This window comes from Mastigoproctus giganteus, chromosome 8, assembly GCF_048544385.1.
Source record: "Mastigoproctus giganteus isolate SK-2022 chromosome 8, ASM4854438v1, whole genome shotgun sequence".
In the NCBI taxonomy this organism is placed as follows: Eukaryota; Metazoa; Arthropoda; class Arachnida; order Uropygi; family Thelyphonidae; genus Mastigoproctus; species Mastigoproctus giganteus.
In genome coordinates, this window is record NC_143582.1 from 132713490 (window position 1) to 132735182 (window position 21693).

Genomic DNA, 21693 nt, shown 5'->3' on the forward strand with positions numbered 1-21693 from the left:
CACCATGAGCTACTCTTGCAGGCCATCTGCACTGCTCAGAGAACTTCATATCTGCCTGCACAACCACCCCCAGGTCCTTTTCATTCTCTACCACTGTCAGTGTAGTACCACAGAGTTGATACATTGCTCTGGGGTTGCTGTTTCCCATATGTAGTACTTTACATTTGTCAATGTTAAACTTCATTTGCCACCTCTCAGCCCATCTGCTCAACCTTTCCAGATCCTGTTGCAGCAGCATAGTGTCAGTAGTATCCTTGACAACCCTGCCAACCTTCGTATCGTCTGCAAATTTGGACATTAAGCTTGATATACCATCATCAATATCATTTATAAATACAGAAAACAATAACGGACCCATAATACTGAACCCTGAGGGACTCCACTAATAACATTAGTCCACGATGAGCAGTGTCCATTGATTACCACTCTCTGTCTTCTCCCCCTCAACCACCCCTTTATCCATTGCAGCAATTTGCCTCCAATGCCACACTGCTCCAATTTGTGCAGCAGTCTTCCATGTGCAACAGTATCAAAAGTCTTTCTAAGATCCAAGTTTATAATATCAAAGTTATTCCCTGCATCCAGTTCTTTTGTGACTGCATCATAGTATCCAATCAAACTGGTCAGGCAAGACTTCCCCTTAACAAAACCATGCTGTGTCCGAGCTATAACTGAAGTCTTGTCTAGATGATCCTGCAGTGCTTCTTTAACCAGTGCCTCCATTAATTTTCCGAGAACAGAAGTTAAACTCACAGGTCTATAATTACTTGTGTCAGCCTTTGATCCTCCTTTGTGAATTGGGGTCACATTTGCACACATCTCCAGTCCATGGGTATCTCCCCTGAGTCCAAGGAAGCTCTCATAATTATGGCTAAGAGTTTGCTTACTTCCTTTGCTGCCTCCTTTAATATAACTGGATAGATCTCATCCACCCCAGGTGCCTTTCTTGTGTTTATCTTCAACAATTTCTGCTCCACTTTACTCTCAGAGATTACAAGATTCTCTAGCTTACTGCCAGAGTTGAATACACCTCTGACATTCCACTCGCTGAATAACTCCTCATGTGTGAATGTCGATGCAAAATATTCATTTAGTTTGTTAGCTACCTGAGCAGGATCATCAACAGTTGACCCATCGATATCAAGTGGACCAATCTGATTCATCCCCTTCCTTCTAGAGTTTACATAAGTAAAGAACTCTTTGCTGTTTTTCTTTGCATTTAACACTGCCTCGATAGCATCAGCAAACATTCTTGCACCCTTTCTATTTAAGTGTATCCCATCCCTGTAGAAGCAGTCTCTCCTGTTAACAAGTACAGACTAGGCTGAAAAAAATTCTACCCCTTGAGCCTTGCACAATCTTTCCAAGGCCGAATTGACTGTGATTCTAAAGAAAAAAGGTTAGGTTACCCCCTCGACTTTGGGAGGGGTTCAAGCTTCCATGGGATTCAAGCGAGGTTACCTAACCTTTTTTTACCATTATGGAAAGCGTTCATTAGGGCAAGTTATCATTAGTGCTTCTGAGTGCTACTAAAATGATACTAACCCGATGTTATTGTGTGTTCAGTTAGCACACCAACCAGGGCATCATTTGCCACACCTACCTGTCAATCAGTATATCGTTCTCAACTTAGCCCCAGACCGATAACACCTACAGTCTGTTTACGGAGCGAGTAGCGCTAGAGTGCCGTATCAGGAAACTAATTTTCCACATAAGTTATCCAACGTTTCTCGTCATTCTCGTGCTGGCTTTCTTTACCTTCGCCAATTATTTTTATAATTACTAATAGTCTTAATGGTTTATTATGGACTTATACATACAATTCTGATTTTTTTGTGAAGTAATATTCTTTATACGTGACCATATTTAACAAGCATAATTTTAGCATTGTCTGAAACAACTTGATGCTTCAACTAAATTAATTGTAATTCTTTCAAATTAAATAATTTGACAGAATTATGTTAAGCAATTTTACATTTACCTGTGAAGTCATGTGTTGCTCCAGTATCTTGAGAAAAAATATACAACTGCAAAATTAGCTGTGGTCCAGCTTCTATAAAACATTCAAATAACCTTAGTAATGCTGCATCAGAATCTTCATATATCATCTGTCTGTAGTAATTTAAATTCTGTGATTTCCTCAGCATCTTTTGTTGACTCTTCATACCATAATATAAGGAGTCAATGTACCTGAAAATAAAATGAAAGTGGTATTTTATTAAAAAGAATATCTGTCTAATAAAAACATTTGAAATAAATGACAATTTTCTTTTTTCCAGACTTCCAAAGATTTATCAATGACCGGAAGTAAGTTTCATGGCAGATGTCTTTCCTTATGTCAACCACAGACAAAAACACAGGAAGAAACCTTGATTACCCTCCCTCCCTTCCTTGCCCATCCTCAAAGTGTTTCAGTTGATCATTAACTGAAACTGTAGTAGGACTGTTTCTTCAGTTCAAAGGAGAATTAAACTGACAAACAGGATCAAGGGACTGCTCAAGAACTTGAAATAATTCAGTGTGGACCCATCTCTAGCCACCCCACATCCTCAGCTGTTCGTAGACACTGTTTGACAGATTACCAAAAATGATTAACTCTGGAGCATCTATGTTTTTAAATTTGATCGTTCCTTCTCTGGTTTTTCTCTACAGTTTATAAAATAGCCAGCCATACACTCACAACTAGAATAAATGTATCAATAAGATGCTGTTCTCCTAACTACCATGGACTTACTACCTTTCTAACATGGCCTTTTTCAATAGGAAGGCTTCAAAAGCTACCCCATTTAGCATGCATCCTGGTGTTTGAGATTTCAGAACAAATCACAACTCTGCCACTTGAAGCCATGGCAAACACCTAATTCTAACATTGCTTTTCGTTTAAAAACAGAAGGCTTAAAAAAAAGCATTATTTTAAACAAATAATTTCAAGATTCATAAAAAGGTTACAGACATTCTAACAGTGATGTTAATTAAGGCTGCCACTGAAAGTCTAAAATGATGGAGCTATTATTTAATTTTTTTTATAATTTTTCTATGTAGGGCTTCAGCATAAGGACACCAGTGAGTATTCAATAGAAGAGACTGATTACTTGTGTTTGGGTTTGCGAAGACAAAGACAAGATTTTTGCAGAGGTTAAATGCACCTGCTCCTATGCATGACACTATATAGGCCAACGGTGGGCAAATGCGGCTCTTCGTTGAGTTAAGTGCAGCTCCCATTGAAAATTTAAATCTCAACTTTTTTCACTGAATCTTGATAAATTAAACAAGTAACTAATATTTTGTTATACGGATTTTGTTGTGTTTATTTTTCATGTCGATTATAAATAAATCCGCACGCATTTAAACTGCTGGCGCCATCAGCATTGTAAATTTAAAGTAATTTAAACTTGTTTATGGAGTGTAATTTTTTCCGCGCTGTAAATTAATTTAATTATTTTGTTTCAATTTCAGACTTTGGAATTAAATTTATTTAAATTTTTTGATAACATGACCTCAGAAAATATCAAAACACGAAAATACAAACAAAAAAATAGAATCTTTCAAGAAGAATGGGTAGAAAATTTTGCTTTTATTGACAATAATGGAAAGTCGTGTCTTATTTGTAAAGTTACAATTGCAAACTACAAAGTAAGCAATTTACTTTGTAGTTTGCAATTCAGCATTACGAAGTAAGTCATCCCCCACTTTTCAACTCAATATCCACTCAATTAAAAATTGCGAACAGAGAAACAGAGAACATGAGCAAAAAGGACTCTTGTTTTCTTTTAGTCGCGAAGATGACAGAGCAAATGAAGCTAGTTTTTTGATAGCTTGGAATATTGCTCGTGCCAAACGTCCATAGGGAGGAGAATTTATTAAAAGAAACTTGGAAGAAGTGGTTAAAGTTTTGGATCCAGATAATACAAAATTGCATAAACTGATCGCACAGGTTGCTATGTCATGCTGTACAACTGAGTGCCGTATTGGTGCAATTAGTAAAAATTGTTAAAAATAGTGTGATGTGAGATTTTAAAATTGTACAGCATTTAGTTTAGTTCTTGACAAGTCTACAGACATTCAGGATGTTCCACAATTGGCCGTTTTTGTCCGTTATGTATCTGCAGACGTATATGTGAAGGAAGAAATGTTAGACCTAGTAGCTTTTATCGAAACAACCCGCGGTATCGATGTTAGAAATGCGCTTGATGAAGTAATGAACAGGTTTGAATTGCCTCGTGATAAACTTGTAAGTGTTGCGAACCGACAAAGTGCCTGCAATGATAGGGAAAAAACCAAGGTCTCATTGGTCTTTTAAACAACGATCCTACAATTCCATGTTTCTTACCACTTCACTGCATAATTCACTGCAAGCATCTCATAGCGAAGTACTTTAAATATGAAAATGTGTGGAAGATTGTTTTGCAGATTGTGAATTTAATGAATCGCATAATTCACCACGAGCATCTCAGAGCGAAGTACTTCAAATACAAAAATGTGTGGAAGATTGTTTTGCAGATTGTGAATTTAATTAGAACAAATGCCAAAACACATAGTCAATTTAAGAACTTTTTAGAAGAGTTGTGAGTGAATGATGAAACAGATGAATTCCCCAGTGATTTATCCCTATGGTGTGTTGTAAGATGGCTGTCAACTTACAATGTTTTGAGCCGTTTTGTGGAACTCCTAAATCCTATCATAACATTTACAAAAGAAAAATGAAAAAAATACCCAGAATTAAAAAATTAAACTTGGCTTTCTGACTTAAAATGTTCCTTACAGACATTATAGAACATTTGCAAACACTTAATTTGGCTTTACAAGGAAAGGAAAAAATTATTATCGATTTGTCACAAACTATATTTAGTTTTGAAGTTAAACTTCAGCTTTTTGTGTACGATCTTAAGAACAAATAAATAAATATTTATTTAATCATTTTCCACAAGTAAAATCAAATATAATTAATTATCAAAGAAGAAAAGTTAGACAAATACAAAGAAAAATTGCAAGCAGATTTCGAACATAGGTTTGAAGATTTGAAAAGTTTGAAATCTACATTTGCATATTTTGTGAACCCATTTATTTGTGACATTATTGAAGATGGATTTCCAATTTCTGAAATAATACTTATTGAAAAAGCGGCTGGGGAATTGGAGTTATTAGAGATGAAAGAGGATCAAGCATTGCACAGCACAAATCTACTTCTATAATTGAATCTTGGTGCCAGAATCAAAATATCCACATTTAAAGAAAGTTGCTTGCCGTCTAATTTCAATTTTTGGTACAACATACTGCTGTGAATCTTTGTACTCCACAATGAAGTTTGTGTAGTCGAAATATCGTTCACAGTTGACCAACCACAGAATTGCGGAGAATGGCTTTAACAAATTTTATGCCAAATTTCAAAGATTTGACTGAAAGGTCTTCGTTAAATGTTATACTTTATTATATTTTATTTTTATTATTAAAATTTTGTATTTTCTTTCTCTTAATTATATTTTCTTATATATGTATACATTTTACATAGCACTTAAGACTTGTGTAATTTAATAAATATGTAATCACATTAATTTAATTAAATTTGTGTATTTAATACTATGTAACTATGGTGTGGCTCTTTGTAATATATGAAAAACCGGAATGCGGCTCTCACTGACCTCATGCATGCCCACCCCTGATATAGGCCTTGGAGTAAAAGGTTATTTAAGTTCCACTTGCAAGTCAAGCACATAGAACTTCAGCAAAATGTGGTCATTCAGCAACAATCAAATCACCTTTTCACTGGAAATAACCCACAGACAAAGTCTAAAAATACTATGAATGCCTAGCATATTGGAAGTGACATCCAAGTGAAAACAAAAACTCTAAACCTCCTTATTGAATTACTCTTTTGTTGAATGGATTACGATAGGCATTACGACAAAAACCAATATTACTTACACTGAAAATAAAACTTAAAACAGTTTCTGTTGGCCAGCCAGTAACTGGCAACCAAATATTCAGTTTTATAATTTTTATAATGTTCAGTTTTTATAATGTTTTATAATTTTTCTAGGTAGGGCTTCAATATGAGGACACGAGTGAGTATACAATAGAAGAGAGACTGATTACTTGTGTTTGGGTTCACAAAGACAAGATTTTTGCAGAGGTTCAATGCACCTGCTCCTATGCATGACACTATATAGGCCTTGGAGTAAAAGGATTCTGGTCATCCAGCATCACATCAACACAATGTGGACATTGTTGAAGTGACCTGCTTGAAATTACCACAGAAATCAACTCGAAAACATCTGAGTTAGGCATTCCACACCCCACAGTCCAAAAAATAAAAGGATTTGGGACTTAAGCCACTGAAGTCTGGATGTGTTGATAAACTTTCTGATTGACTTAGCTGCTCATGAGGTCACTTGCAAGGCTCTTTTGCAGTGATTTCCCACCATTGAATCAAGAAGAGGATTTTTTTTTTTTTTTTGGATGAGTGCACTTACCTTAGTAATCAAAGAAAGTTTATTTTTTGTGCAAAGAATCCTCTTTTTTGAGGAAACTGAGCAGCAACCTCCTCTTATGTGGGCAGCAATTTCAGAAGATCACCTGATAAGGCCATATTTTTTTAATAGAATTGTCAATCACACTGCTTATTTGAATATGCTTCAGACATGGTTTGCTCCACAAGTGCGTGACAGAGGTCTTAAGGCATTAGCTATCCTGCAACAAGATGGTGCACCAGTACATTATGCTCTCCCAGCAGAGAATATCTTGACAACAAATTCAGTGGACAATAGATTGGATGGATCTGATATAGTGTGGGCTCCTCGATGTCCAGACTTAGCAACATGAGACAATTTGCTTTGGGCATTTTGAATGAGAAAATTTCTCAACTCTACTAACAACTGAAGACCTACAACAGTATCAGGGACTGCTTTTATGATTTCCAACTGTCAACATGGAAGGTATCCAGAAGTACATGTGTAAAAATTAAAATTTGTGCAGAGAATAGAGAGGAGTATACATACAACTTCCAATCAGCATACATAGGAACTTTGTGGCCACTCTCTACAATCTCACAGCCCCAGATCCTTTTGATTCCTAGCTTTATCAGTGTACCCCAAAATAAAATATTCTGATTTATTGTTTTTAATAATAAAACAATGTAACAAAAAATATGCAGAAATAAAAAATAAAATCAAACTGGCCTGTACACAGACCACATTCACAGTCCATGATTACCTGCATTTCAGCTTAAAGAATTGCTAGATGGGAAAAAAGTCTCTAACAACTTACTTTTCAGAGTAAGTGTGATGGGTATGCGATCATTTTTGCTATATAATTCACTCGTGGTACAAATGGTAAGCAGAGAGTCCATCTTCTTACAGACTACTAAGAACTTGTCTGCAGACACTCTGAGGTCCATGGCAGTCTGCATGCAACTTATTTAACATCAATGTATCATGAGTAGGAAAACTAATTTCTATCTATACATTTAAAAAAAAAAAAAAGTTTTCCTCCTAGTGATATTTATTCGAGCCAATGGGAGAAGAGGGCGAGGAAATTATGTCACTACAAATGTAATTAATTATTGACAATTGCTTCCATAACATTCACCAACCTCGTGCACGTGATTCACTGTCAAACATTTGATGTTCCATTGTAATGTTTTTTGTAAATTAATGAATATTGTATATTTGTAAATAGCGTACTGTGGTTTAGTATTTTGTAAATATTTTAAATATTCGTATAGTTTGTAAATATTTCAGTTAATTATTTTAGTCCTGCTCTTTCGGATGCAACAATATTCCTCATGTATTATGGAACCCAAAGCAACTAAGTGACCTATATAAATGGAGGCTGAATGATATTGGCTGAAGTTCAGTATAGTATACACCAGCAGGCAGAGGCATAGCTAGGTTTTCGGCGCCCTTGGCAAATTCGTGGCTACATGCTTTTTTTGATAATTGGTAAAATCATAATAAATACAGTCTGATCTCTGTTTAACAAACTTCTTTATAGCGAATTTTTCTATTTGAGGAATTTTTTTAGAATTTGCTAAATAGAATTTTATTCTTTACCGAATTTTTTTATTTCTTCGGTTTATGGAAAAGAAAATTTTCTTCATTTGTACAACAAAGAAAATTTTCCATATAATGACTGCATTACAAGACTTAACTGGGTATACATTGTTCGCACCCATGGCCTTCAAAGCAAGCAATAGTGCTGTTGTTACATCTGAATTAAAAGATAAAGAGATTACCATCTGCAACTCAGTGGGAACCCGTAAAACCTATTGAACTACCTGTCCTACATACCGAGAAGTCTAGCTAGTCAAGGTGTATTAAACATTTGGACAATAGGCTCTGGTCAACCTTCTATTGTAATCACCCTGTTAGAGATTTAGCAGAGAGTGGTTTCCCTTTATCGTGACAAGCGGTAATCTGTTGTTTCATGGAAGTGAAACTGCACCGTTTCGAAACTATTGGCCTGTCATCGAGCACCATGAGATACAGAGGAAATGATGCCTCCCACACTACTGTCGTAGTTTTTTCTTAAGAGTTATCTATGGTGTACACCGATATTATGCAGATATAAAACTCTTACTCTTAACATAGTATGCCTTGTTGTATTTAGTTATTTTAAATATTACTAAACAAACCTTTTGGTATCTCTCATATTGTGTGATTATCTTCACAACTGGGTCATCACGTCTGCAATACCAGAGTACCTGCACACCCACCGATGAAAGGCCAATAATCCTCGAAACGGTCACGGGGGGGGGGGTTATATTCACAGAGTTTCCGAGAATAGGTTGGTTGATTATTGGGAGTTTTATGGTGCATCAGCATCTAAGGCTTTTGTGTGCCCCGAGAATAGGTAACAACAGTCTTCTCTACTGGGGAAGCGTTGCCTATTCGAGGAGTTTGAGTGGTGTGAATAGGAGTTACTGTCCCATTCATTCTTTTACACCGTTTCTTTTCTTCTTCCAGTCCTACTATAACTTTCCCTCTACTTTTTGATTTTACAAGTCTAATAGGGAGAAGTGGATGGTAGAGTTATTATCCCATGCATATACAAACAAGGTTTGAAACTGTGCCATCTGGGTGATGGTGTCCACTGAGAATAAGTAACAATAGTCTTCTCTATTAGTGAAGCGTTACTTATTTGATGTAGCGCAATACCATGGCTACTCGTTGTGAAGGACGAACACAATATGAGATACAGAGGAAATGATGCATCCCATGCTACTATCGTAGTTTTTTCTTAAGAGTTATCTATGGTGTATCCACTTTGTACTTTTATTGCTAACAAATTAATAAATTCATTCTGAATTTCTGAAGATAAATAATTAGTGTGGTGTTTCATATGCGATTCCAGAACATTTTTCATACAACGTCAAATTGGCTGACAAATTTTATCAAGTTTAAAAACATGCCACAATTTTTTTCCTTTGGTATCAATATTACTAGCATGTCCACGAAATTCCAAATTATTTTCAGCACAGAACAATATACATTTCAATATATGATGCCATTTCAAAATTGCTTCTTAGTTGACGATGCTGCACAAGCAGCGTCATCAATAAGCCCACCTTTTTGAAGACCCTTTTCTAATAATTTCCAATTTGTGAAATTGTTTGTGTTCTTATAATGAATTCTCGTGAAAAAGAATGTTTAGATTTAGATGTTTCCAATCCTTAAATCCATCTGCGCTGCAAAATGGAGCATTATTTGTGCCAGATACAAATAAGAGGCACGGAAAACAATATATTGCATCTTTCTTTTTCCAATAAAATAACCATTTCCTCTTTTTTTTTCAATACGTTCATTTTTGTATTTCCACGAATTATTGAAACATCACTCACTAGTGATAGGATATGTATTTAAGACAATATGTTCGGGACCGTGTTGCCCCATAAGAGATCTGTTTTTGTGGGTATTAAAGTTCCATGTGGTCGGATCATTAAAATTCAGACTTACATGTTCTATGTTAATATTATTGCTGCCATCATTTTCTTCTGCCAACTGTTGTTGGTTATTGTCCACACTTTCTAATTCTTTTAAAATAACTTCAACTGTTTGAGCTTTTTCTTGGACTTCCATTTCATGGCATCATTTGTTTCATCTTTATTCGAATCATGTTGGTTTTCTTTGTCACTTGCAGGTTTCGAGTGGCTTATTGTAAACCAGCGGAATGTTTTTTTTTCTAATTTATGAATGCGGTCTTTCTACGCGGTACTGATGTCCACGTTTTTTCTTTGGTGGCATGTCTAAAATTAATTTGGCCTTTGTTTTATTTAAATTATAAATCACAATATTCGTGATTACCTGTTTATATAGCAATCGCAACAACAGTATAACATAACTTATTCAGTTTGTAAATGTTTGAATTGCAAACTACAATGCATTCGAGCATGTGCTGATGAAGCGATCACCTGATTGGCCCCTTCAAAGTTACATTCTGGATAGTAAAATAGATCTATTATGCTATGCGGTATGTACACAGATGTATGAATGGATGGAGGCTTGAATCACCGTGTGAAAATTTTCACCCTCCTTGTGCTGTCATCTTGATTTGACATCATCGAGGGCACCATTTCGTCAGCTAGCCTCAGGTGTTGAAATAGATTGACACCGTACTGATGTAGTCTATCAGTAGCGCCATTGGCATCTGCCCCAATGCCAAGGCGTTCCTACGCCACTGCCAGCAGGTACAAACACTTCTTGGTTTACATAATACTTGACTTTACACAAGTTTTTGCCGGTGCAAACTTGAAAAAATTCGTGGAAACGTATTTTGCATCCCATAGGAATAAATGGAGATATCATGAAAAAATGCAAACCCGATAACACTGCTTTTTTTTTTTTTTTTTGGTAACTCATTCTGGGACCTCATAAGTTGAAATTTTCTGTATATGACTAAGCTATTTATCTTTCTAAAAGGTCATTTTTCTAATGGAAATTTTGCATTACACTTTCATTGTTATCATATGTTCCGTTATAAGAATCAATTTCGAATGCCTTTGTGATACAGTATTTTTCTAAAACATTTCTAGAGGTCACTACCATAAAACAAAAACAATTTGCACTTTCCGGTTTATGGGCTTTTCTTGTTGTTATGGAGGCTTAATGGCACATAAGCTGCTATGGCTGTAATGTGCCTATTCACTTATTATTTTAAGAGATGAGAGATTTCCATAAAGTCCGAAGAAAATCTGAAATCAGAAAGTATTAAAAAGCCCAGTTTGCTTGAGGAAGTCAAAAAATTCAAAAATATCGGCCTTATCAATGACATTTTCAAGAGTTATTGGTTTACGAAGATTAACCAGTGAGATCAAGGATGAAGCTCTGTCTTGATTATAGTAGGGGGCAGCCAATGAGAAAATGTCTAACAATCAAATTGTTAGAGCAATGTATACACTGTGGTGGATCATCTCCTGTGAGTAAATAAAGATGTGTCAGATGGATATGACCAATTCTTGCCCTCGAAAGAACTACTTGTTCTCGTCTTGATGTATCCGACACTGAAGCGCCAAATTTTCGGATCTTGTTTAAACTGAAAGAGTTTATTATTAGTCTGAGAGTGTCAGAGTTCTGTCCATTGTGATAGGCAGGCAGCATGAATGGTTAGTCCATAATTCTTGCCAATTCTGACCAATTCTTCCCTCGAATGAACTACTTGTTCTCGTCTTGATGTATGGAAACTGGAGCACCAAATTTTCAGATCTTGTTTAAACTGAAAGAATTTATTATTAGTCTGATAGTGCCAGAGTTCTGTCCATTGTGATAGGCAAGCAGCATGAACGGTTAGTGCATAATCTAATGCTGGAACAGGGATATTGGTTAAATCTAAGGTAGTTGGATTTTTTTGCGGCTTTATCGGCAGGTTCATTGCCTAAAATAATGGTATGTGCTGGAATCCAAAAAAAAAGTGACCAGTTGGTAGCATTCTTTAATTTAGCATTAGAAGCATATGATGCAAGAAAGCAAGCATATACAGCATTAGCAAAAAAAAAAAATAAAACAACACTCCCATTTCACCCCTCTGTTCGTTCCAAATACCTGTCCAGCTCAGCCTTAAATTTACTTAGGCTATCAACTTCCACAACAAAGGAAGGAAGTCTGTCCAACCAACCAACTACCTGCTGGCTAAAGGCAAACTTCGACACATCTATCCACAATCTGTCATTCCTCAATTTGAATTTATGCACTCTCAAGTGATTATTCTGAGCAAGAGGAAGAATCCCATCAGCATTGAGCATGCTCAAACCATTCAAGGCTTTATACACCTCAATCAGATCACCTCGCAGGTGCCTAGTCTCCAGACACTGTAATTTGCAAAACTTAAGCCTTTCTTCGTAAGAGCAACCCTTTGTTCCATTCACTAATCTTGTTGCTCTTCTCAGTACTCGTTCCAACAGCTCTACATCCTTTTTAAAATGAGGCCTCCAGACCTGTATACAGTACTCAAGTTGTGGCCTGACCATTGCCTTATACAAGAGGATAATCACCTCCTTACCCCCTGCTAGAAAAATTCCTGTATATTATTCACAAGACACCGTGAGCTACTCTTGCAGACCGTCTGCACTGCTCAGAAAACTTCATATCTGCCTGCACTATTACCCCCAAGTCCTTTTTGTTCTCTACCACTGTCAGTGTAGTACCACTGAGTTGATACATTACTCTGGGGTTACTGCTTACCATACGTAGTACTTTACATTTGACAATGTTAAACTTCATTTGCCACCTCTCAGCCCATCTGCTCAACTTTTCTAGATCCTGTTGCAGCAGTGCACTGTCAGTGCCTTTAAAAACCCTGCCAACCTTCGTATCGTCTGCAAACTTGGACATTAAGCTTGATATACCATCATCAGTATCATTTATAAATACAAAAACAATGGACCCAACACTGAACCCTGAGGGACTCCACTAATAACATTAGTCCATGATGAGCAGTGTCCATTGATTACAATTCTGTCTTCTCCCACTCAACAATCCCCTTATCCATAGCAGCAATTTGCCTCCAATACCACACTGCACCAATTTCGTCAGCAGTCTTCCACATGCAACAGTATCAAAAGCCTTTCTAAGATCCAAATATATGATATCAAAGTTATTCCCTGCATCCAGTTCCTTTGTGACCACATCATAGTATCCAATCAAATTGGTCAGGCAAGACTTTCCCTTAACAAAACCATGCTGTGTCCGAGCTATAACTGAAGTTTGTTTGTTTGTTTGTTACTTGGTTTTTAGGAGCATTAGCAACTAAGGCCATATGGCTCCAGGGATATGCGGTGGTCATTCCCTGACCTTTCCGCATCCTCCATATTTGGTGGTCACGGGCTCGAACCCCGGTCTAATCAAGAAGCTTGTGCTACGCACTGCTGCTCCTGCCCACCTGGCTACAGAGGCGCCTTATAACTGAAGTCTTGTATAGTTGATCCTGCAGTGCTTCTTTAACCAATGCCTCCACAACTTTTCCTGGAACAGAAGTGAAACTAACAGGTCTATAATTACTTGTGTCACCCTTTGATCCTCTGTGAATTGGGGTCACATTTGCACCGCTCCAGTTTATGGGTACCTCCACTGAGTCCAAAGAAGCTCTCGTGATTATGGCTAAGGATTTGCTTACTTCCTTTGCTGCCTCATTTAATATAACTGGATAGATTCCATCCACTCCAGGTGTCTTTTATATGTTTATCTTCAACAATTTCTCCTCCACTTTACTCTCAGTTATTACAAAATCATCTAGCTCACTGCCAGAGTTTAATTCACCTCTGGCATTCCCCTCCCTGAATAACTCCTTATTTTTGATTGTAGATGCAAATTACTCATTTAGTTTGTTAGCCACCTGAGCAGGATCATCAACAGTTGAAACATCAATACCCAGTGGACCAATCTGTTTCATCCCTTTGAATCTAGAGTTTACATAAGTAAAGAACTCTTTTCTGTTTTTCTTTGCATCCTTTGCCAAAGATTTCTCATAATTTGCCTTTGTCTGCCTAATCTCCTTTGTGACTTGGTTACAGACCAGCCTATATCTATCATAGGCTTCCATGTCACCCATTAATTTATATGTATCCCATGCATTTTTCTTCTCTGCCATATGTCTCATTAGTTCATCTGATATCCTTTTAGGCCTAAACCTTGAAGAATATTTTTTAGTTGGTATGTAACGCCTAGTAGCTAACAAGATAAATCCTTTGAATGCTTCCCATTTTGAATTTGCTGTTGGTAACATCATCAGTTGGTCCCACTGTATAGAATTTAAATACAGTCTCAGACCACCGTATTCTCCTTTATGAAAGCAAAAACCCTTCCCTTTACCGTTGATGGTAGTTACCTATTTGAGTAAATCCCACTTCGGCACACTGTGATCACTGTCACAGTGGTTCCTTTATCTGCAGATTCTTGATGCATGAAGAATCATTACTGATAATCAGATCAAGAGTATTACTCCCTCTAGTTGCCTCCCGAACATGCCGATGTAGAAAACAATCATCCAATAAATCCACAAAAGCCTTGCTAGTGTGAGAGTGACCAACCCACAAATTCCAGTCAATATCTGGGAAATTAAAATCCCCCATTATAAGACTCTCCGATTTACTGGTCCACCCTGTACAGTTTCTTATTATACTCGTCAGAGTCATTAGGCCTATAACACACTCCTACTCTCAATTTTGATCTCCCAATGCTTATGTCACACCAAACTGACTCGACACTGCAGTGTCCAGCAATGTCAACTGCTTCACTTCCTTGCATTTTATGTGTTTCTGAACTAATAGCATAACCCCTCCTCCCTTCCTGTCCACATTGTACTCCGCAAATTCCAGTTGTGCATTCCTTATATCTCTGTGATACCATGTCTCTGATATCCCAACAATATCTGCCTTTGATGTTATGAACAACCTCTAATTCATTTACAAAACCCCTAGCATTGGTGTATACACAAGTATACATGCACCTGTTCCTATTCTTAGCTAACCTAACACAACCCATGTGTTCACTTGTATCGCAATGACTCTCAGCAGTCTCTAAAATACCCTGCATCTTGTTTTCCAGGCTGCTACTCATTAAAATAGAAGCAGTGCAAGAATCACTTTCAACCTCTGCCAGTGGCTACTGTTAATCTATTAGTCTTGTATCCCCCAAGCCAGCAGTTTTCTGACCCACCAAACTCGGCCTCGATAGCATCAGCAAATATTCTTGAACCCTTTCTATTTAAGTGTATCCCATCCCTGTAGAAGCAGTCTCTCCTGTTAACAAGTACAGACCAGGCTGAAAAAAAAAAATTCTACCCATTGAGCCTTGCACAATCTTTCCAGGGTCAAACTGATCATCAAGGTTCTCATCGTATACTCCTTCCTACCGTGTCTGGGCAGAATTGCAGACACTTTCAAATTCAACCCTAATTCACGGCTTTTTTTTCAACAGTGAACTGTACTAGTTAAGAAATTCTGCCGGTCCCCTATTCTTAATATCATTAGCACCAGCGTGTACATCAATATCACCTTTTGTGCCCTTAAAGATGATATCCGCTCTATACAGTCATGAATCTTTGTCCCTGGCAGACATACCCTGGTCCTGTTTCACCTATCCTTTTTACATACCATGTTCCCCATTTCCCTGACAATAGAATCACCAACAACTTCTAGTTCCTGTGGGGCCAGTGCATTCTGCCTTGGGGTTGCCACTGTGTTGTGCGATGATCAAGTGCAAGCTCTGGTGTTGATGTGGGCAGCTGAGGGTTTGATGGGGCCCCTCAATTTAGATCCTTCGAGGGCATCCACCCTGTCCTTCACGCTCTCATATAGGCCCACAACAATGCTGAGTTGTCACCTGATTTCCTCACACTCCTTACATCGTGCACACACACACACACACACACACACACAAAGACATTCCCCTTAGCAATATCATGTCCCGTACCTGATTTCTCCACAAACATCAAACAAGTAGTGCATTTTAAAAGGCTGTGATTCAGAGGGTAACTGCCCCCCTCAGTTCTCCCCTGAGCCACAGCATTCCCATTAGCTGAGCCTTTTGCTTTCCTGCTCTGGTCTGAGTCATGATTTCAATTCAATTTCAGTATAAAATTATAATCCTAAACTTGTATCCCAATGCAATTATAACTACATATATTTTTTTTCAGTATCAAGTATTATATCCGAGTTTCGTTTTATAACTTCTGTATCAAGTTATGTATTAATTAATTAATAATGTTACGTTTGTAAATCTAAGTTGTTAGATGTATTTAGTTAAAAAGTACAATTTAATTGACAATGAAGTTTAACAAGATTAATAAATTTTACTGATTAATTGATAATATTATATACTATACTAAGCTAATGCTATCTAGTTCGGGATATAACGTTGTATTGTATAACAATGGCAGCAAGTTACGAACAGTAAATCTACGGACACTTAAGTATTAATTAACTTCCAAAATCTCGCTGTCTCAATTCAGAATAAACCAAGGATCTTGAATAGGTATATAAGCTACTTATAGAAAATAATTTAATATAACAATTAGTGAATAAAGCAGCCGTAGCCTAGGGGTCAGGAGCGTGGGTGCATAAGTACACGTGCCTTGAGTGACCGGGGTTCAAGCCCGTGATTGCTGAATACGGTGCTGTTTCTTGTATTCTGTGTATAAGCTTCTGATTTCATCTAGAATAGGGTGAACTTTATCTGCGGAATTACATAGCGACGTGATTGAGCTGAGGGAATCAGTGTAAATAACAAATTTTAAACAACAGTCGGAATAAAGATTTTCTAAAGCTAGTTTTATTGCATATAATTTAGCAGAAAAGATTCTAAATTCTGATGGAAGGGATACTGATAGAATTGTATTCGGAAACATTGCAGTTGCTCCAACATTTGAATTAGATTTAGAGCCATTGTATAAATTTGGCAGAAATCAATATATCAATGAGTGTGAACTGCATGAAGTTTTGACATTCGATGCTTGCAAAGTATTCTTTCTCCATTGACAGAGGTAAGTATCACAGATTGGAAGAGGAGGAGGAGCTCATGGTGGTTGGAGTAAAAGTTGCTACCTGCTGTACTGAATGGATGGAAATATTCCAAACCTGCACCAGTTCAAGAAGGCAAAAACCAGCTGGTTTTACTATGCTGGGTTTGTTTCTATATAGATTTTCTAACAGTGGGTTTAAAAAGGTATAACTGAATGGGATGAGAGGCAAAATGTTGAATCTTGACAGCACATTTCAGTAACAGTGTTTTCCTGCGTAAAGTTAGTGGGAGCTCATGAGCATCAATATAGAGACTGTGCTGGCGCCATTCTGAATGCACCAATTTCAAGTCTCAAAGCACTGTGTTGAATGGGATCGAGCCAGCGTAATGCACTCCTTCTGGCAGAATCATAGATGGGAGCACCATAATCGAGACAGCATCTGATTAATGCCCTGTACAACCGAAGCAGGGGGGTACGATCTGCACCCCACATTTGAGCAGATAAAGCTCCGAGTATGTTTAACTTTTTTACACAGGAAGTCCGTACATTTTTAATATGATCTAGGAAATTTAATTTGTTGTCAAGGATTAATCCTAGAAATCTGATATTAGTAGCGACTGGGATGGAGAGATTGGAAATTTGAAGTTCAGGATCCGGATGAAGTTTTCCTTGTCTACAAAAATGGATTGCAACTGTTTTCTGCTGATAGTGTCAGTAGCCGTTGAGACTGGCCTATTGTTGTATTTTATTTAGTGATATCTGAAACTGTCTTTCAATAGACCTCATGTTTTGGGAATGACAAGAGATGGAAAGGTCATCAGCATAAAGGTAAGTCTCAATTGTGTTTGGAAGCTGTTTAGTGATGGAATCAATTCTAATAGCAAAAAGGGTGGCACTCAATACTGATCCCTGTGGAACACCTTCCTGAATGAAAGTTGAAGAGAGGGCATGCTGGTATCAAACTTGAAATGATCTGGTATGTAGGAAGTTCTCAATAAATATAGGAAGGTTGCCACGTAGTCCGAGAAAGTAAAGATCACTAAGTATACCATGCCACCATGTGGTATCAAAAAACTTCTCTATATCTATTGAAACCATTACTACATGTTCATGTTTGATAAAAGCATTACAAATGGCAAATTCAGTCTTGACCATAAGAGCCAAGCATGACCTATTTTGACGAAAGCTATATTGACTATGGCTCATTAGCTGTTCCGTCTCAATGATCCAGATGAGTCCTCTGTGGATAATTTTCTCAAGGATTTTGCTGAGGCAGCTTGAGAGACATATGGGTCTATAGCTATAGGGGTTGGATGGATCTTTTCCAGGCTTCAGGAATGCCAAAATTGTAGAGTGATGCCAAGAAGCTGGAAAAACATTTTATAAAAATATACGATTGTAAAAGACCAGGAGGAAACGCAAAGCTTTGTCATCAAGATGTCGTATGACATAATAAATTCCATCTGGCCTGGCAGCACCATTGCAGGCTGTTCTAATGACATGTAACAGTTCAGAATAATGCAGAGGTTTGCAAAAGGTGATATAGTTGTACACGTTGGCACTAATGATATTAAGAGTAGGAGACCGGCAGAATTACTTAACAAGTACAGGTCACTGTTGAACAAAAACCGAGAATTAGGGTTGAATTTGAAAGTGTCTGCAATTCTGCCAGGACACAATAGGAGGGAGTATATGATGAGAGCCTTGTCGATCAATTCGGCCCTGGAAAGATTGTGCGAGGCTCAAGGGGTAGAATTTTTTTCAGCCTGGACTGTACTTGTTAACAGGAGAGATTGCTTCTACAGGAATGGGATACACTTAAATAGAAAGGGTGCAAGAATATTTGCTGATGCTATCGAGGCAGTGTTAGGTGGGTCGGAAAACTGCTAGCTTGGGGGGAAGACAAAGACCAATAGATTGACAGTAGCCACTGGCAGAGGTGAAAGAGATTCTTGCACTGCTTCTATTAGAATGAGCAGAAGCCTGAAAAACAAGATGCATGATATTTCAGAGACTGCTGGGAGCCATTGCGGTACAAGTAAACACATGGGTTGTGTTAGGGTAGCTAAGAATAGAAACAGGTGCAGGTATACTTGCGTGTACACCAATGCTAGGAGTTTAGTAAACAAATTTGATGAATTTCAGGTATTGCTCAAAACATCAAAAGGCAGATATTGTTGGGATAACAGAGACGTGGTGTCACACAGATATAAGGGATGCAGAACTGAAATTTGGGGAGTACAACGTCTACAGAAAGGATAGACAGGATAGGAAGGGGGGTTATGCTATTAGTTAAGAAACACATAAAAACCAAGGAAGTGAAGCCAGTCGACATCGCTGGACAGTGCAGTGTTGAGTCAGTTTGGTGTGACATAAGCACTGGGAGATCAAAATTGAGAGTAGGAGTGTGCTATAGGCCTAATGACTCTGATGAGTATAATAAGAAACTGTACAGGGAAATAGAGTTGGGCCAGTAAATCAGAGAGTCTTATAATGGGAGATTTTAATTTCCCAGATATTGACTGGAATTTGGGGGCTGGTCACTCACACACTAGCAGGGCTTTTGTGGATTTATTGGATGATTGTTTTCTACATCAGCATGTTCGGGAGGCAACTAGAGGGAGTAATACTCTTGATTTGATTATCAGTAGTGATTCTTCATGCATTAAGAATCTGCAGATAAATGAACCACTAGGTGGCAGTGATCACAGTGTGCTGAAGTGGGATTTACTCAAAGAGGTAACTACCATTAGGGGTAAAGGGAAGGCTTATTGCTTCCGTAAAGGGGACTAAGATGGACTGAGACAGTATTTAAATTCTATACAGTGGGACCAATTGATGATGTTACCAACAGCAAATTCAAAATGGGAAGCATTCAAAGAACTTATCTTGGAAGCTACTAGGCTTTAGCATTAGTAGAGGCATATGATGCAAGAAAGCAAGCTTCAGCATCAGCCAAAAAAAAAAAAAAAACCACTACTCCCATTTCACCCCTCCGTTCGTTCGAAATACCTGTCCAGCTGAGCCTTAAATTTATTTAGGCTATCAACTTCAACAACAAGCGATGGGAGTCTATTCCACAAACCAACTGCCCGCTGGCTAAAGGCAAATTTCCGCACATCTATCCGACATCCGTCCTTCCTCAATTTGAATTTATGCCCTCTCAGGTGATTATTCTGAGCAAGAGGAAGAATCCCATCGGCATTGAGCATGCTCAAGCCATTCAAAGCCTTATACACCTCTATCAGATCACCCCGCCGATGCCTAGTGTCCAGGCTCTGTAATTTGCAAAACTTAAGCCTTTCTTCGTAAGAGCAACCCTTTATTCCATTCACTAATCTTGTTGCACTTCTCTGTACTCGTTCGAGCAGCTCTACATCCTTCTTGAAATGAGGCCTCCAGACCTGTATACAGTACTCAAGGTGTGGCCTGACCAATGCCTTATACAAGGGAATAATCACATCCTTATCCCTGCTAGAAAAATTCCTGTATATCATTGACAAGACACCATGAGCTACTCTTGCAGCTCATCTGCACTGCTCAGAGAACTTCATATCTGCCTGCACAATTACCCCCAGGTCCTTTTCATTCTCTACCACTGTCAGCGTAGTACCACAGAGTTGATACGTTGATCTGGGGTACTTTACATTTGTCAATGTTAAACTTCATTTGCCACCTCTCAGCCCATCTGCTCAACCTTTCCAGATCCTGTTGCAGCAGCATAGTATCAGTAGTGTCCTTAACAACCCTGCCAACCTTGGTATCGTCTGCAAACTTGGACATTAAGCCTGATACACCATCATCAATATCATTTATAAATACAGAAAACAACAATGGACCCAACACTGAACCCTGAGGAACTCCACTAATAACATTAGTCCACGTTGAGCAGTGTCCATTGATTACCACTCTCTGTCTTCTGCCACTCAACCATCCCTTTATCCATAGCAGCAATTTGCCTCCAATGCCACACTTCTCCAATTTGTGCAGCAGTCTTCCATGCGCGCAACAGTATCAAAAGCCTTTCTAAGATCCAAATATATAATATCAAAGTTATTCCCTGCATCCAGTTCTTTTGTGACTACATCATAGTATCCAATCAAATTGGTCAGACAAGACCTGCCCTTAACAAAACCATGCTGTGTCTGAGCTATAACTGAATTCTTGTCCAGATGATCCTGCAGTGCTTCTTTAACCAGTGCCTCCATTAATTTTCCTGGAACCGAAGTTAAACTAACAGGTCTATAATTACTTGTGTCAGCCTTTGATCCTCCTTTGTGAATTGGGGTTACATTTGCACATCTCCAGTCCATGGGTACCTCCCCTGAGTCCAAAGAAGCTCTCATAATTATGGCTAGGGGTTTGCTTACTTCCTTTGCTGCCTCCTTTAATATAACTGGATAGATCCCATCCACCCCTGGTGCCTTTTTTATGTTTATCCTCAGCAATTTCTCCTCCACTTTCCTCTCAGTTATTAGAAAATAATCTAGCTCACTGCCAATGTTTACTTCACCTACGACATTCCCCTTCCTGAATAACTCCTCATGTGTGAATGTAGATGCAAAATACTCATTTAGATTGTTAGCCACCTGAGCAGGATCCTCAACTGTTGAACCATCAACATCCAGTGGACCAATCTGATTCATCCCTTTCCTTCTTGAGTTTAAATAGGTAAAGAACTCTTTTCTGTTTTTCTTTGCATCCTTTGCCAAGGATTTCTCATAATCTGCCTTTGCCTGCCTAATC

At 38.0% G+C, this 21693-nt stretch overlaps 1 protein-coding gene across 1 annotated transcript in view; it reads right to left on the reverse strand.

Moving 5' to 3' along the window:
- Positions 1–21693, reverse strand: part of LOC150081826 (XK-related protein 6-like) — a 208021-nt gene that overhangs the window by 154525 nt on the left and 31803 nt on the right. Inside the window, exon 2 of the mRNA XM_090380331.1 lies at positions 1982–2190. Within this exon, the coding sequence (XP_090236457.1) occupies positions 1982–2190 (209 nt within the window). The remainder of the gene's footprint in view (positions 1–1981; positions 2191–21693) is intronic.